At 41.7% G+C, this 17,345-nt stretch overlaps 1 protein-coding gene across 7 annotated transcripts in view; it reads left to right on the top strand.

Moving 5' to 3' along the window:
• The window catches only part of GNB1L (G protein subunit beta 1 like), a 42,679-nt gene extending 25,555 nt beyond the window's left edge, over positions 1 to 17,124 (top strand). For all 7 annotated transcript variants that reach the window (XM_065692185.1, XM_065692192.1, XM_065692187.1 and 4 more), the window contains 6 exons: positions 206 to 333; positions 569 to 694; positions 2,672 to 2,834; positions 6,496 to 6,594; positions 11,538 to 11,753; positions 16,315 to 17,124. In XM_065692185.1, coding sequence (XP_065548257.1) covers positions 218 to 333; positions 569 to 694; positions 2,672 to 2,834; positions 6,496 to 6,594; positions 11,538 to 11,753; positions 16,315 to 16,581 — 987 coding nt within the window. In that variant the 5' untranslated portion in view covers positions 206 to 217 and the 3' untranslated portion in view covers positions 16,582 to 17,124. The remainder of the gene's footprint in view (positions 1 to 205; positions 334 to 568; positions 695 to 2,671; positions 2,835 to 6,495; positions 6,595 to 11,537; positions 11,754 to 16,314) is intronic.
• The last annotated feature ends 221 nt before the right edge of the window (positions 17,125 to 17,345 follow it).

Genomic DNA, 17,345 nt, shown 5'->3' with positions numbered 1-17,345 from the left:
TGACAGGTGCTTGATGAGTCAATGTTAAGAGGAAATACTTTTTTATTGCACTGCACTGCATGGCAAATAGAAATAACATCCAATAATGATAACTGAGAGAGGGAAGTGACTAGGAAAACCAAATGTCCTGATCAGTATAAAGTTGTCATTCAGTTTAGGCTGCCTTACCCTGTGTGACATCTGTGTCATCTTCTTACTCCCCCAGCTCGTCACTCAGATGGCTCTGCCACCTCCGGATCCACAGTTTGTTCTCAGAGGTACCAGTGCTGCAGTCCACACTCTGCATTTCTCCTGTGGAGGCCAGGAGCCCGATGTCCCTATTCTTTTCTCTGGGTAAGTAAACCTGGATTTCTGGCCGAGTTGAACATCATATGGACATTTCTGTTTAAACCACAATTTCTCTAAATAATACATTGTATCTGCAGAAAACAACCAAATGCCTGGTTTGTGACTGAGGAGTGTATTACCTTTGTACATACAGCTTCAGCTTTGGAAGAGAAACATCAAAAAGTATCTGACTGTCTTATCAGACAGAGGCCTCACTGAAAGCATCTATTCTTACTGCCAGGTCTGAGAATGGGCTTATCCATGTCTGGAACCTGAAAACACACAGAGTGGACACAGCACTGGATGGCCATGGGAGAAAATCTGTCTACTGCGTGGAGACAATGGGTGGTAAAAACAGGCTCCTCAGGTTAGCAAAGCAAAGCAGACAAAACCTGGTGAAAGTACTCGTCTCTGTGATTGAAGGGGTGGGGGGAGGAAAGGGGTTAAAAAAGGAGTCTTTTATTTGTGGAGTCAGTGAAAGTCTCTCCAGTGCTTAAGGAAATGTAGAGAAGTACAAAAATACAGAGAAAACTGTAGAACAAAAAGTGGAAAAAATTATGTGATTAATTTCTTTATGATGTATATGTGATGACATCATGACAACTGGGGTCCATAGTGGCTTTATTACTACACTGAGATCAGGTGAGGTCTCTGGGTAAAGGAAATACAATTGGATTTGAAGTTGACAGCTGCTTCACAACTGGTTCTCAGGGAAGATCAAGATTCATATACAGAGGTTATAAATAGAGGGGAGAGGGAGAAAAGGTAAGGAAGAGAAGAATCAGAGATGGAGAATGGAAGACTGAAAATGAGCAAGAATGCTGAGTTGTATGCCTTTGCTTTGTTGCTAAATATCTTCTGTTCTTGTTTAGCAAGGGAAGGGGAAGATTTGTGTACTTTGGATTAGACAGGTGATCTAGAGTAGATGCCAAAGTGTCTGTATGACTAGGAGGTGTTCTGACATGTTTATCTGGAGACGACATCTCCTATAATATACAGTGGAACTCATTAGCATTTATATTTGTTATCTGCTTAAGTACAATTATCAACACTCTCCCCCATAAAATCATACTGAATGAGCATTGTTTGTATTATTACAGTTTTTCCATACCTCTGTTTTTGCTGGATAACAGTTCACATAGCAGTACAATTTTAGGATAGCAATTGTCTGTACTTTCTCTGTTCAAAAGCTGAATCACAACAATTCCTTGCAGTACCCCACTGTTTGTATGTCTGGTGCTATAAATATTTGGGCAGTTTGTCACTCAGCTGAACAGCAGGTGGGAGTTTCTGTGTTGTTGTTGAAGAAGTCTCAACAGTCTGTAGATTTGCATCTACCTCTGTTTTGGTTTCATACTTCCACAAGGTGATACTGCTAATTAAAACAAGAAATGGAGAAGGGATTTTTCATAACTCCTTGTCCCAGGTGATAACATAAGGACACGTATCCTGTGCTACTATAGGTTGTGGGCTGGAAGCTTTGTTTCAGGGACAGTGGGATTGTGTAAATCTGTAGCAATTAGTGCTGTGCCCTTTATCGGGTTTTACTGTCTGGGAGCAACACATAGACTTCTGAGTGGGACAGAGAAGTGTGCAGAGAAGTCTGTGAGCTGCTGTGGTGACGCAGTGATGCAGATGCTGGTTCTCTGGTTTTGGATATTTTAACCACGGTGTTTCATTGTTTAATTCCTGCTACTCACTGCACCACCAGTCCTTCTCATGTCACCACACACACAGAGTTGTAAGTCTTCTGTGCCCTCTCTGTGGCTGTGGGAAGTTGACATTGTGTAACTGTAGCCTTTTATTTGTCTTTGATGCACTTTGTTGTCTTTCTATTTGTCTTTCAGATGTCAACATACCTGACATTTCTACTTCACTGCTAGGGTGAAAGTGTTGAATGTGTTACTCTCTGGATACTTTTGTGTCCTTTAGATTAGCTCTAATAAAAATATATTTTACCATTTATGATGAATATGCTCAAATAGTCATGAAACTTCAGAAATACATACACACATATAAATAGTATAACTGTGTTTGATCAGGTCCCTTTTCACGAGGAAACATGGCCAGATGAGACTGCAGGGTACCTGACTCCCCCTCAGGCCCTTCCTCCTCCCAGGAACTTTTGAACCTACTGGTCAGTTGTGCATCCAGCAGAAGGGTGGTTGTCTTGGTGCTTCCCAGTTCCCACATGTTTCATGAAAGACCCTGTCAATACCCCACAGAAGCTGTACAAAGCTCTCTCCTTTGCTGCATGTTAAAGATGCTACTTTGAGATACTAGCCTGCAGGAGCCAGGCTTTCTCAGACCTGCTGCTCATGGATAACTTGTTTTACTGTAACAGTCAGGGTCGTGACCAGAGGATCTGCTTGTGGGATTTGGCAGAAGGACGGACTGCAGTGATGGATTCTGTCTTTACGGAGAATGTGGGATTCTGCAGATGCTCTTTGTTAATGGTGGCACAGGGACGCTGGCTAATGGCCATGGCAGCCAAAGCCCTGGAGGAGGTAGGAGGTATCTTTTTTTCTGGGAGATTGCTTTTGGTTTTGAAAGGACATAGTTGAGAAGGGGAAACTTCACTACTCTCAAGTTCTCTGCTCGAGAGAGGGCAGAGCAAGGAGCCTTTGGGGGTCCTAATCACTAATTTTACCTGCCAGAAAGATGACTGAATTCTGTAACTCAAGCTCTGATAACACGGATACCACCCCAAGATTGTCTAACATGTAAGTAGTTGCAGCTGCCGTTGATCTTTCATGTGCAGGAGTTTTTAAAACTCTTCTGGTGCTGCTTAATACTGTTGAAGGGGAACAAGAGTCCTTGTGGGAACTAATGGTCAGAAAGTCTGTCATCAGGTGGAGGTACTCATCCTCCATCTGAAGCTGAAAGTCGTGTTTGGTGAGAGGAGGGGAGGTGTAGGTGATTTGTAATGCAATACGTGGTCTTTCACCCCGGGCTAATTCTTTAACTGATACTTTGGCTGGAAATAGTTGAATCACTATTAGCAGCGAGAGGTTTGCTCAGTATGAGATAATTGTAGGGTCCATTTCAGTTCCTACTGGGTAAGTCCACATCTAAAACCCATTATCACAGAATCACTGACTGACAGCTTTGTTATCAGTTTCCTCTTCTGCTTTGGAGAAATCGTATTTTTGTTTTCTTTGAAGGACTGTTTGAGGACATCACACAACTTGACATCAAAATACCAAAAATACGAAAAAATAAAAAAGTGGCATAAATATGAAAAGAAATATTGTTGCTAATTGCAAGGTCAGATGCTTTTCTGGACTATGGGATACTTATCTTGAAACTGAAAGTTGCATATTTTATAGATGAAGTAATAAGTGGGAATGTTGCCTGTATTGTAAGAAAATGTGAAATTTTTATTATTCAGAAGTTAAGCAGATATTTAAGTACTTTGTTGGCTAACAGCCAGAATGTTCCGCCTTTTACAGAGCTGACCAAGCCTGTAGACACAACCACTGTACCAGTAAATACAACCATACCTTGCTCTGATCAAACAAAGGCCTCTCTCCATTTTACAGCAGTGCTCAGTAATACTTCAGTTAAAAAAAACACCCTGACAAGTGTATTCTTGTGTCAGCCAGAGAAGAGTTTTTGTGTTAGGCAGAGAGCACAAACACACACAGTCTGGTAATGAACAACTGAATAACCACCTGATCCAAAGAGAAGGCGTTTACCCCAAAGTCTCTTACAACTCATCTCTGTTTTATTTTCATTTCTGTCCTTGGGCCCTGCAAACTGATAATGATTTGCTGTCTCCTGAGGTAAGAGTTCCACTCTGTGTATGAGCCATTACATTAGAACTGTGTCGGGTTTCAAGCCATTCACATAAGCTCCTATAATATATAGTGCTTCCAAATAGGCAGCACTGTGTGAGACACAGTACATTTGCAGCTTATGATTAAAATTAAGACTTAATAAGTGTTTATGCTTGGCTGGTGCCCAAAAAAAGAGTAATTTTGTCTTAAAGCAGGTTCAGTCCATAAATAATGAGATCTGAACAGGCATTTATTTGTTCATGATTGCATTTAAATCACCAATTATGAGTTACATGCACTTTTCTTGCCAATTTGCCAGAAACATGTTAAAAGCTTTATTAATGTGAAAAAGAAAAAGGGTGTGTTTCCTTGTGGCCAGTTTTAGCCACCCAGGAACACTATTAACCTCAGGCAAAGGCAAATCTTTCTCCTATTAAGCAAAACCAATATAAACACAGAACTTCAAGTTTTAGGTTACAGTTGTCAAAATATATGAAATAGTATTTATTTCTGAGGCTCAGTTGCCTCTAATGCAGACAGTCTCTGGAAGTGTCAATCTTACACAGGCAGCTCATGCCTGCTGGCCTTCTGCAGAAAGCTTTTCTCATCTTTGTGCTTTTCTTTGTCCTTTGCAAGCCCAGCTGAAGCCCTTGTACCAGTCTGTCCATTTTTAATCAAGGTACAGTGAAGGAGATGGGATTTTTTTCTTTTAACCCACAGCATTGTATTTATCACAGAACACTTATTCTTCCTTATTATGTAAAAGCTACAGTTTCAGTGTTGTCTTCGAGGCAATGCCCTTTGGAGGGCCAGTGGTGAAAGCTGCAAGATGAGAGCAGGTCACCATATTTATAGGCCATTTCCTGCAATAGCTAACTTGGTCATTATGTTGATAGCAAGAAAGTTGCCAAGAGAAAAGCATCTTTTGTTAAGAGTGTAGCTCCAAAGAACCAGAATTCCCAGATGATTAAACTTTGGTCTGTTCATAGTTTTGGTCTACATCTTTGCTGTAGCCTCCATTCCTCAAATCTGGAGGATAGTTTCCTGCCCTATCACTAAGTGGCTTTAGGAAGTGTATATTGTGTTTATCGACTTGCACTCCTAGAGTGCAGCTGGCTTTTGGCAGGCTAGCTGACAACCCCTAGAAATAGGAAGATGTTCTGGCAAGCTTTGAACTAAAGGTATGGGATTGGAAAGCCATCACAGCTGCCGTGGTCCTGACTGATGGCTCCCAGAGGAGCCATATTTGTCTAATACCTCATCTCAGATGCTTAAGGAAATTCGCGTGACTGGGGCTGTCCAACAGCACTGTTGGGCTTTTGCGCATTCTGAAATAGCCCAGAATGGCTGGTGGTGCTGGATTTATAAAATGTTTTAAGTCCTTTAATTTTATGAGATAATGCAGACCATTGTTTATTTAACTAAAATAAAAGATCACCTTAGTGATTAAGTATGCATGTGAGAAATGGCAAAGCTCCTGGCAGCAAGCTTTTGATACCTAAGAACGTCTATTTCTCCATAGTTCCAGGCTGGAGAATCAGCCCATAGTGAGATACTGCTGTGTCAATCAAGAGACTCGAAACCTTCCCGTGCCAAATTGCAAAGGCAGACTCCCCTGATCTTGCCTGCCATCGTCCTGGGGTGGAAATGAGCTACTTCCTTGGCAGAGGAAAGACTTGCCCGATGCTAAAAAAAGAAAAAAGATGATCCATAATTCATTACCATCAGTGCAAGTAACAGTGGAAGCTGCTGAGTAGACAGAGAGCAGGTGTTTAACACAACATTGTCTGACCCTATTCAAAGCAGGGTCAGACAGTGTTGTGTTGAACATACATGTGTGCCATCCCTGCTCCAGCCTGCATTAGCAAATTCTGGTTTACATTTGCTAGTGCAGTCAGCTAGTAAATAAAAAATCCACCTTTGATATATACATAGTGCCCATGCAAGCTCTGTTACCATGACAGAACAGAGGAGACAGTGCAAGTGTCCATGAGCAAACATAACAAAAAATTAGCCACAGAGATGGAAAAAGGGGCAAGGGAGACGAATCGGGGAAGTATTTTCAGATGAAACAGTCTGCAATATCATCTACTGTATGCACAATGTCATCTACTGTGCAGAAAGAACGCTAACACAAATTAACTAGAAGGGGGAAGGAAGAGGATATGTTCATTCCAGCAGTTTTGTCTGGTCTTTCCTAAAACAATGACTGTATTTAGATAGCTGTAGATTCCCCTACAGTTCCAACTTAACATGCATTCCTGTTTCCTCCAGACAGTTTTTACTGGAAGAGCTTATACTAACCTTAATCACCTTAAAAGACTTGTGTTTTTAACAGCAGAATTTTGACCTGGAGCTGGACCAAATACTCTTGTTTTCCTGATGTCAGGTTCAGGTTTTGGAGCTGCCATCCAAGACGTCAGTCTGTACCTTGAAGCCAGAGTCGGGTGCCAAGCTGGGCATGCCCATGTGTCTGAAGTTATGGCAGGTAAGGCAAGAGCGCCTGCTAATTGTGAAATGTTTTCACTGTGATTCATTTTATATGAAGCACATGAATCTTTCTTCACTTGGATTTTGATTTATTATCAAACCAATCAAGTAATTATACTATTAAAGGGGGGAAAGATTTGTGAACATCCTTAATGTAACTTTCAGAGCTTTCCAAGCTTTAATGGAAGATTTGCAAATGCTCAGGAAAAGCTTTGTATCCTTAGGATAGATACGTTTTTTGCATCAATCAAGAGGAAAATGAGTGACTTATCAAAGCTAGTTGTTTGATATGGTTTCTCACTGCATTAAGAACGATGAGAAATGACTGGGTTACTTAAAAACAGTGATTTTAATGGCAGGTTACATTCACTTCAATGCCCTCAGGACAAGGAAGCACTCTATGAACATTTCTATTCCAGGCGTACAATAGGAACAATATTTATGGTGGTTTTGACTTTGGACAAAAAGGTAAATAAAAGCAGTTAGTGGAAAAAAAATAAAACCCTAAACGTATTTGCAGAGAATCAGCCCGTCATGTTTGTGGGGTGCCTACAATGAAAGCCGTGTAATACAAAAAGGGGGCAGTAGAGGGAGGAAGGAGCTTAAGTGATTGGCTCTAAATCTCGAGAGAATTGGTGGCAAAGCTGATTCCCAGTTTAATCAGTTGGCTGATTCCCAACCACATACTTTTACAGGACTGCACTGCCATTCGAGCTGATGTCAGGTATGTTATTCCTGCAGGTTCGTCTGAACATTTGTATTGGTTTCAGTTGAAAAAGTTATCAATCAGTTGTGAATTTGAGGCCTTAGTGTCCTCGCTCAAGGTCCTGGAGTGACTGAAGTCTGGAGGAATTCAGACAAAACTAGGAGAGGCCACAGTTCAAGTCCCTGTAATGCTGTAATTAAAAACTAGGAAAGAAAATGAAATAGACTGATTAGGCTTTTATTAAACAGAAAGTTTCTCCTAAAAATGCAATCAGTGTTCAGTGCTCAACGAAATGAATGGGGCTTTCTGTCTCCTGGACATTTTTTAATAAGGTGAAGATAACTGAGGAAATGATCAGTGTTGAAAATTTTGTTGCCTTTATAAAAAGTCCTCTGTCTTGCCGTGTTTTCTACGTGCACTAATATTGCTATTCCTCTAGGAAGCAGAGCAGGTGCAGAGTCTTAATTTTATGTAGGTTTTAATTTTGTTGCCAGTGGGGATAAAGCGGAGAACTGGGAAGAGGTAAATTATTCCATGCAAATTCTAGCTTGGGAAAGTCACCACAACTTCCTAGACTGCAGCAGGCCACGGCAGATAATCCCTCACAGTCTCACAGCAGGGCATGCTCTTTTACAAATGAGTGCAACTCAGTTTAAAAGTGTGGGGGAGGAGAATACTCTTAAGGGCAAATAATTGTTTGTGGTGTACCAGAGTGATGCTCTGCATTCTGTTCTGTGGTTTCACTGGAAGTGGCACACTGAGTAACCCTGTAACCATAAAAGCAGAGGAACACGAGCTAACCCAGCTGAAGCCCTTCCTGTATAGAGGCCATCCAGGATTCCTTTGTGCATTACTGTATTGGGCAATATAGACATACCGGGGAGATGAGCTCTCCCCAACCCATCGCCTATGGGCAACGTGTTGCCTAAGAGATTATTTGATGTTGCTTATGGCACAGTAAATTAACAAGTTGAAACAGAAGCTGACATGGAGAGAGCCACATAATGGTCTGAAGGAAGTATGCTTGTGGTTGTTGTCCGGCAAGAGTCTGGGGGGCTATGGCCATGTATCATATTGTTCTGCATGCTAATAAACAACGATCCATGTACCAGGGAAACTGCACCTTACCAGCAGCACAGTGAATTAGAAACGTTACTATAGAGCAGAAGGAAATTGAGGCTTAGGTTAGGCTTGTAGATTAAGCCTCACCAGCTTAACCTAAGCAGTTAAAAAGCTTGTGGCTGTTTATTTTGTTGTTTTGAAGCTCTTCCCCCTTGTTTTACTAGGTCTGTCCTTAAATGTAGTAGTTTGTACAACAGGTTTTTGCCTTGTGAATGTTCATATTCCTAAATACGTTGTGCCTTCAGCTTCACACCTTCCTGCTATTACTAACTGGGTGGAGCAGGATTTGCAGGAGTAAGAATAGGCTTCCCTTAAATTTTTTGCACTCCTTGGGGAAGGCATCATGTTGCGTAATGGTGCAAAAGAAAAAAGCAACAGGAATAATACATGTAGAAACTGGAAATGCAGAGTTACTACTTTATATAAACTACAGCAATTATTGCTGTTGAGCTGACAGCAGATCACCCCTTCTTCCTTCCTTGACAGTTATCCAAATGCAACAACAAAGTGTTCTGCTTAGGAAGAACAATGAGTTATATTTTAACTTTTCCACTGAAACAGAACATGAATGGAGCAGACTTTTCACCAGAAGTGTCCGTTATTAGCAACTGAAATAAACAGGCTGTTGTGAAACCACTGCCTGGTGAATCCACGCATCAGCTTGAGAGGTTCCCTGATCTTGCAATGGCTTTTATTGTTTAAGTTCAAGTACATGTACTTATCAAAATACTACACTTCATACAGTTAGGGAAAGTTGGGAAGAAGTAGTGAGGAGACCTTCAGTTCATAGGAAACAATACTTTGCTTTCAAAACAAGCCAATCTTAAATCTCACTTGCAAGTTACTGGGTTTCAAATCTAAGCTAAGATACCTACAGCACCAAAAAACCCAACAACAAAAGGTTTTGCTTCGCTTTTTCCATAATGCTGAGCACTCACTCTTGTCTTAATGAGGGTTATGAGCACCTATGAAAATCTGCTGTCTGGTGCTGAGTAAGGCAGAGGAGCTGACCCTGCACACCCATATCTTGTGGTGTTGGCTAATGGAAGCTCTGCCTGCTGTAGAGCCCCAGGGCTCTGGAGTCCTGTGCTCATAGAAGAACAGTACAAATAAGGGGGGGTGTATGGGGTATGACTTTATTTTGCTTTGAAGGTTTTACCCTTTACTGAATATAAATTAAAAGTGGAATGTTTGTATCATTCAGATTTCTTTTTTTAACTTCCAAAACCCAGGTACTCTTCATCCAAAATCACAGAATCATACAATAGTTCAGGTTGGAAAGGACCTTAAGATCATCTAGTTCCAACCCCCCTGCCATGGGCAGGGACACCTCACACTAAACCATCCCACCCAAGGCTTCATCCAATCTGGCCTTGGACACCGCCAGGGATGGAGCATTCACAGCTTCCCTGGGCAACCCATTCCAGTGCCTCACCACCCTGAGAGGAAAGAACCTCGTCCTTATATCCAATCTAAACTTCCCCTGTTCAAGCTTTAACCCTGATGGTTTAACATTAATTCATATGTATTGCCATACATTCATTGCTCTCATGTTTTATTGTTTTAGCAAATCAAAAATTTGACAGAGAAATTATGCACAGTTCTGGGCACTACAGGAGACCTTCTCTGTGGGCCTTCCTACCCAGAGCATAGTCCCGGCCTTCTGAAAAGAAAAGGGATCTTAAAGCAAAGAATGAGGCTCCTGCAGGATCCCAGCTCAGAAAGGTGATATAGGGGATTTCCCTTTGCTTTCCTTCTTCTAAGAGGCAGTTTTCTTCTCCATACAGTGAGATCCATTCCTCATTTAAACACTTCTTAAGGCTGAATAAGTCTGAGGAAAGAACATGAGGCTTTTACTCAGCAGTCCTGTTACCCAGACCACCCATCTCTTGTTAGTTTAACTATCCCTAGAACAAATAGTAACCAGTGGGAGAATTGTCTGGACCATTAATAGAAGCATTGAGCCTCTGGCCGCTGCAGGCTGGTGTCCTGCCATTGTCAGCCAGGAGGTTTGAAGAACTTCATTCAGTAATGCAATAACAGTAAAAGGCAAGTCTTTATAAATGTCCTTACACTTAATTTTGAATTGAATACGAAGTAAACATATCCTGAAGGATCTAAGAGTGTCCAGAAAGAGCTGAATAACCTGGATACATTTCTTAGATGTGCCTGCATGAGGTGGTTGTAATCCCAATGTTTGGTTTTGGTGTTTCATCTGTTACCAAAGAAATAGGTAGCATTAGCAGATGTCTGTTTCGTAGTTGCTTTGCATTAGGGATTTGCATCTTCACTCGCATACCCAGTTACTGCTTACGGGGTCATTAGTCTTTTGGCTGGAGCAATGATGAATATTTTCCTTAAGTGTGACATGTAATCCAGTAAAGTTCCCTTCTTTGAGTTATTTCAGAGGCTTAAATAAATTAGGTGTCTGCCCAGGGTGCCATGGCCCCTGGCCTGTGACATCATTAATCAAAATAGCTCTCAATTGGTTACAGTGGGACTCGGGAGCCTGTTAACCCCTTGGTGCCTCACCCAGAGATTCCTTACGGGAGGTTCCGTGTTTACCTTGAAGCTCTGGGTAACTGATCCCTATGTGTAACCCTACACTTGGCAGTGTGAAACTGGAAGTCTTCGGGCATGGCACTTCTTTCAGTGTCCATGCGGGTTTGTATAGCTTGATAGTAACTTGCTTGCTCTAGGAATTTTTTTTAAGGAGCACAGAGTTCAGGCCACGAAGGAAAGCTTCTGGAAACTTCAGGCAGCTTTTCTTCAGGTGCTGTAGATATCAACAGTTTGGATCTTCAGAGAGGTTTTCTCTGTGTGTGTATATATGTCCACGTTAGATACATACATATATGTGTGTATATATATATATACACATAGACTTTATGTGTAGATATAAAAATTGGTGCACTTCAGCAGTTACTGAGTGACACTTTGTATAAACGGATGGACTATGAAGCTTTGACATTCAGACTTGTAAATTTTTCACTTGTTCACCAGTCAGCATTTCCATTTATTTTCTTGGTGCTTGGACTGAAACCTGCCTGGGGGTGGTCATTTTCCTAACAGACTATTTACTTCTAAAACAATTTTACTTTTCCCTTGATCAGCTCAGCGGTGATTCACAACCTTTGCTTCTGGCTGGCTATGAAGATGGATCAGTGGTCCTTTGGAGTCTGTCAATGGGAAAAGCATTGAGCCAACTTGCTTGCCACCAGGAGCCAGTGATGAGCCTTGACTTTGACTCGGAGAAGGCCAAGGGGATCTCGGGCTCATCTGAAAAGGTGCTTAGCATCTGGAGCCTCAATGAGCAACAGAACCTCCAGGTCAGGATCATTGGCCCTCTAGTGTCATTTATCCCACTTTGCACTAACAGTTTGATAGACTAAAAAAATATTTAGTCATGAAGAAGAGTTGTTGCAGATCTCTAGCTAATTAATCACAGACTGGTTAGAATGTCTGTGCTATGTGACTGGCCTTAGCACAAGATGGTGAGGATTTAAAAAAAAGGCAAAAAAACCCTGTCTCACATGTTTCTGGTTTTACCAAAGTTGCAACAGGCACACAAGCCCAGCATTACTCAAGCCATTGCCTCTGTATCTTCATTTATCACGTTAGTAGTATTCAGCTCTCAGAATGTCCTCAACATTATAAATGAGTTACAAAAATGAGAAACAAAGGATTGATTTTCCAAAGGTTCTGCTTGAATGGTTAGAGCTTTATTTCCAATGTGGGAAAGACAGAAATATTCCATGACATATTTCATAAACACAAAGAGTAGGCTAGCACAGCTAGCACTGTGAGGCTTAGGCAGCCAGCATCCTTTGGCACCTTCAGAGCCTCAGCTGGAGACAGAGAAAATCAGTTCACTGGATATATCGGTGTCTGTTTGAGCTCTGCATACCTGGAATGGCTGGTTTAGAGGTCTCACGATCACCAGTTCAGTCTATGCTACTGAATGGCAATAAATGTTGCTTAATCTAGACAACATTAGCGAGTGTTCCAGCAGTGCCGGGGGTTAAGTAGGTTTTAACTAGGTGTGGAAATGAAGTGCATAAATAAAAATTAGTGCTCGTGAAAATCAAAATGACCCATGCATAGCCTCTCCACTGTTGAGTGCTTTATCCTTTTTTAAGCGGCAGTTGTCCCTTGAACAGACAATGCAGAGTACCCTGTATGCCGCATACCGTCCTTGAGAGGACAACTGCTGGATACACCAATCCATGAAAGAACAGTAATTACTCTTGCAGCTTTTTTTTGGACATTTTTTAGGTAGTGTGGCAAGTTAATGCTGTTTCCAAATGGTGCTAGGGGAAGAGAAGCGAGTGCTTGGGCAGCCAATGATGGCTTGTCACCTTGGGGCTGTGGTGAAGGTGTATAATCTGCTGGGCTTCACCACAGCTTAAATGAGCATATATGGAGTGGTAGGGCATTAAAATCCCAGTATATGTAATGTAGATGCATCCAACTGAGATGAAGTTTGGAGGACACAGCACTCACTGGGAGAATGTATTTTAATAAGCAATACAACATGTAGTAAAAGAGGCACACTAGATGCCGAGTAAGTAGCAAAGGTATTCTAAGCCAACGTGATAAGAGTTTTAACAAGTCTGATACACAATTGTCATGGTTTTGGGGGTGTTTTTTTGTCATGTTTTTCCCTCCCCCTGCCCCAGCCTTTCTGTCACTACTGGCACACATCTGCACCCAGTGTCCTTAGCTCAAGGAAGCAGAAGAAAGGTGAGCAGGTAAGTCCCAGTAAGAAACTTGGTATTGAGACTAATCTTCTAAAGCCAAGGTGTCAGAAACCTGACATCATGACAGGCTTCTTAAAGCTTCACATACTCTGGGGTTAATATATTCCCTTCATAGTAATTATACCAAAGCTTTTTCCCAAATTCAAAGAAAACACTGTTCTCCACAGGACATTTCAGTTATGAGTTACCCATAATGCTGGGCTACAGGTGTGACTCACGGGGAAAATAAACAGGTTTTCACCTGAAATATTCCAGGGATTGTTTTCCACAGGGTATTCGTGTTCCCAGGAGATGTCGGATTAGCTACATCTTCAGCACAGCACACTCTGCAGTAGTAGCTTTTCTCAGAATAAATTTAAATGCCAAGTATTATAAACTGTAAGTAATGTTTCTGTGCTTCACACAGAATATGAATGCCCTAATAAAATGCATCTTTCATATGAGCACTAGAGATTGTCAAGGACATAGATTAAGGTTTTTTTCCACTATTGCATTAATAATATAAACCAGATGGGGATTTTTTTCCCTGACATTCCAGGTACCTGAGGTAATGGTAGATGTTGGAAAGCCACTCAGTGGCACATTATTTTTATTCTAAAGGTTTTAATAAGTAACTGTGGTGCAGAGCTATCTGCCGGTGGAGAAATAATGACGCAATGATGGTACTTCAGCTCTGTTTTAAGTGGCAATGTTCCAGTTTGTCAATGAATAGATGATGAAGGTAACTTCATAGTTTATTGCTATGGGGAAAGTTTGGTGTATTGTCTTCTGCAAGAAAGTTGCTGAAATCATGGCTGTCAACAAATGACTGGATTGGTTATGAGCCTTCTAATTTGGACAAGATAATGTAATTATGTGATGATGTTTGCGGTATAATGTAGGAGGTAAACAGCTTCTGCAGGTGAATAAACAAAGCAGAACTGAGAAATCTGATAATCACAGGAGCTCCTTTGTACATGACAAGAAAAAAACTCTGTAAGTGGTAACGTAAGTAAGTGCACAAGTTTTGGTGGTTGGCTTGCTGAGGCTTTCCCTCAAATGCTGAAGCTGAGGCTGCTGCTATCTTGGCTATTCTTCCTAATAAGAACAGGGCTTAAAGACATGGTTTGGGTGTAGGAGAGGGAAGTTTAGGATTAAAAAGAAAAGAAAAATCTTGGCTAGCCTGTGTTGAGGGGACAGGAGGTGGGTTTCTGTTGGCCTCAGCGTGTCAAAATACCTCAGTGCATCTGCTAGTAGATGCAAGTACCCTTGGTCATGACTGGCTTAAAGTAGCTCACCTGCTTTTACCTCTTTGTTTCCTTAATTACAAGCTGGTTTTCTGGTTAGGAAATTGTGTTGGTTTGCATTTGACTACAGTAGTTGCCCATAAGTGACTGGATGGCACCAGTCCTGGCCCTAGGATTTCACCTGGCTGCATATACCTTGAGCAAGTTGTTCTACTTTGTTTTTTCTCTCTCACCTCTTGTATTTGCAGATCACGCACAAATGCCCACTGTTCCCTCATGTTCCATAGCCAAAAGGCATCACCATTATAGGCTTCACTTTCAAGCTGTAGCTTGCTGATGACATGCAATTTCTCCAAGTCGCCCTGATTCTGCTGTATGGCTCTTGCCCACATAATGACAGTAATGATGGGAAGCACCACACCTGGGACTGGTTATAGCCATTAGCTAATAATCTGTTACACAGTAAGGCCCAGCTTACATGTACCAGGCTGGTGATGTGAGTAAGAAATCCTTCCCTTGCCAATATGCATATATGCCAACAACAATCCTGCTGAAGCCACACTGCAGTAGCCTAACTGGGGAGCATACATACCAGCAAAAAGTACAGGTTTTGCAGTAGCAGCCCCACAAAAAGGCCCAGATACAGCCTCCTACTGCTCATCAGCATTATAGTTCAAATGATTTGTAATGAATATATCCTTTTTAACCCTGTGCCAACTATGCATCGTGGACTGTCCTTTGAGGAGGAAAGCTACTTAGCTGTAAAACATACTTGTCAATTCCTTCCCACCTCAGAAAAACAGCAAATACCACACAGCTTATTAAAACATGCACTGAATTATATTAGGCTTTGGGACAAGATGGCTACAGATTCAGTCTGAAATAGATGGTGGCATGAACATGTCATTTCCAGTTGTGCTTATAAATAACAGCACTTCAAGGTCCATATGTTCCAAAGGTGTCTTCCACACTGGGACAAAGCTGGGCTATTTCAACACAGACGCATGCATGGGTGCACGCACACTGGTGCCCGCACTGCCTGTGCTTCGGCAGCAGACTGCTGACTAATACAAGTTACACAAGGTGATCACAGCAGAAGTGTATTACATTGAGCTTCAGGAGAAACTTATGAGTGAAGTGGAAACTTTTCTTTCTAAGGGCTAAGTCTTGTGCAGCCCCTGTGCCTACTGAAAGAAGCTAAAGGCCTTCCAATGTAATTGTGCCCCTCAGAAACTTGTAGCCCAGTAGTCCCCAAACAGTAACAAAAGGCTTCCAAGATTGAAATCAATAACTTGGTCATAATCCCCTTCTTGGAATTTGGTGTAAATAGAAGTCTCTTGGGAGGGAGTACTAGAAATACAGATTTCCTGACACTGTAACCTAATTCCTGGAAGCATTCCTTTCTCAAGACTGTGGTAAATACTACCACAGCTTATTGGTGGTTTTGTGAGGGGCCACAGTAGTAGAAACAAGTAGCAGGTAGTTTAACATCAGCTCAGCATGGGAAACATGGCAAAGGCAAGGAAAATATCTGGCCATAGCACTGAACGTTGCAGCTCATGCAAGAGTAGCTTGAAAAGCAAAGCTGTGTAGTCTGGTTTTTAAACCTTGACTCTAAGCTTTACTTGTGACAGAATATAAATAGCTTAAAATGCAGTATAAACTAAAAACATACACATGATGCTATTTTTTTAGAGAATGTTGCTGGAGATAGATGATAGGATCAAATTAAGATCTTTTCCATCTCTGTCTGTAATTTTTCATCTGCCATGTGGTGAAAAGCTCCCTGCTACCTGTGTGATAGCAATGTATATTGCTGGTCACTCTACCTTCTAAAATCCCCACGGGTTCCTTTTTCTTCTGTTTTAAACAATTAGAGCTCACCTCTTAACTTTCTCACACAGGTTTACAAAACACACAACCTTGTCAACGCTGGCATATCCGATATCACCATCCGTCCAGACAAGAAGATTGTAGCAACAGCGGGGTGGGATCATCGCGTCAGGATCTTTGGCTGGAAAAAACTGAAGCCCTTAGCGGTGCTGGACTATCACACAGCAACTGTCCATTGTGTGTCCTTCTCCAACCACAAAAACCCCAGGGAGAGACTACTGGCGGCTGGCTCAAAAGATCACCGCATCAGTATCTGGTCAATATATACTCAGACGTGACGTGTTCTGCACTTTCAGGGACTAGGAAAACAAGATTAGTGAAGGATTCTTTACACTGTAATTCAAACCTGGATGTGGAGACGTGGTAGAATGTATTTCCAGGCTGAAGTGAGAGTCCAGGCTTAATTCCTATGCTGCTTGTTCACGCTGCAAGTTTAGTTTTGCAGAGAAGAAATGGATTTTTAAAATCTATAACATGCAGAGCAAGGCCAGTCACAAATGAAGACACAGAACAAGTCACTTTGAGCTCTGCTACAGGCTTTAAAACAGCTTGTCTTTAGCAGGTTGCTGAAATAACTTGTGCCAGTATCTTCTTTTGTGAAAAAGGACTGGAATGCCTCAGACTGCCATGGGGGCACAATAGAGCACAGGATCACAGAATGGTTGGGGTTGGAAGGGACCTTCAAACATCATCCAGTCCACACCCCCTGCCATAGGCAGGGAAGTCTGTTTGTAAGGCATTTATGTATCCAAAAATCTGAATCAGTGCAAAATGTCACTTGTTCTTGAAAATTTATACCCATTAAACCACCTCCAGTGGTTTCTCATTGTTACTTTTTTCTTCCCCATAACTGAAAGGCTAGCAGAACCACCTTGATTTGTTCACACTTCTGTCAGTTTCTAACTTAAACCAACAGCCAGGAATGTGACTAGGGACGGCCTTTGGCATTTATGAATTTCATTATGTCTGCTGTCACCTCGACCTTCACAATTAATCACAAGAAAGAAAGGGGTAAAAAAACCCAACTTCCCCTGCACTGCAC

This window comes from Lathamus discolor, chromosome 12 (genome assembly GCF_037157495.1).
Source record: "Lathamus discolor isolate bLatDis1 chromosome 12, bLatDis1.hap1, whole genome shotgun sequence".
In the NCBI taxonomy this organism is placed as follows: Eukaryota; Metazoa; Chordata; class Aves; order Psittaciformes; family Psittacidae; genus Lathamus; species Lathamus discolor.
The sequence above is the reverse complement of the archived record's forward strand: the minus strand, read 5'-3'. Positions and strand labels throughout refer to the sequence as shown.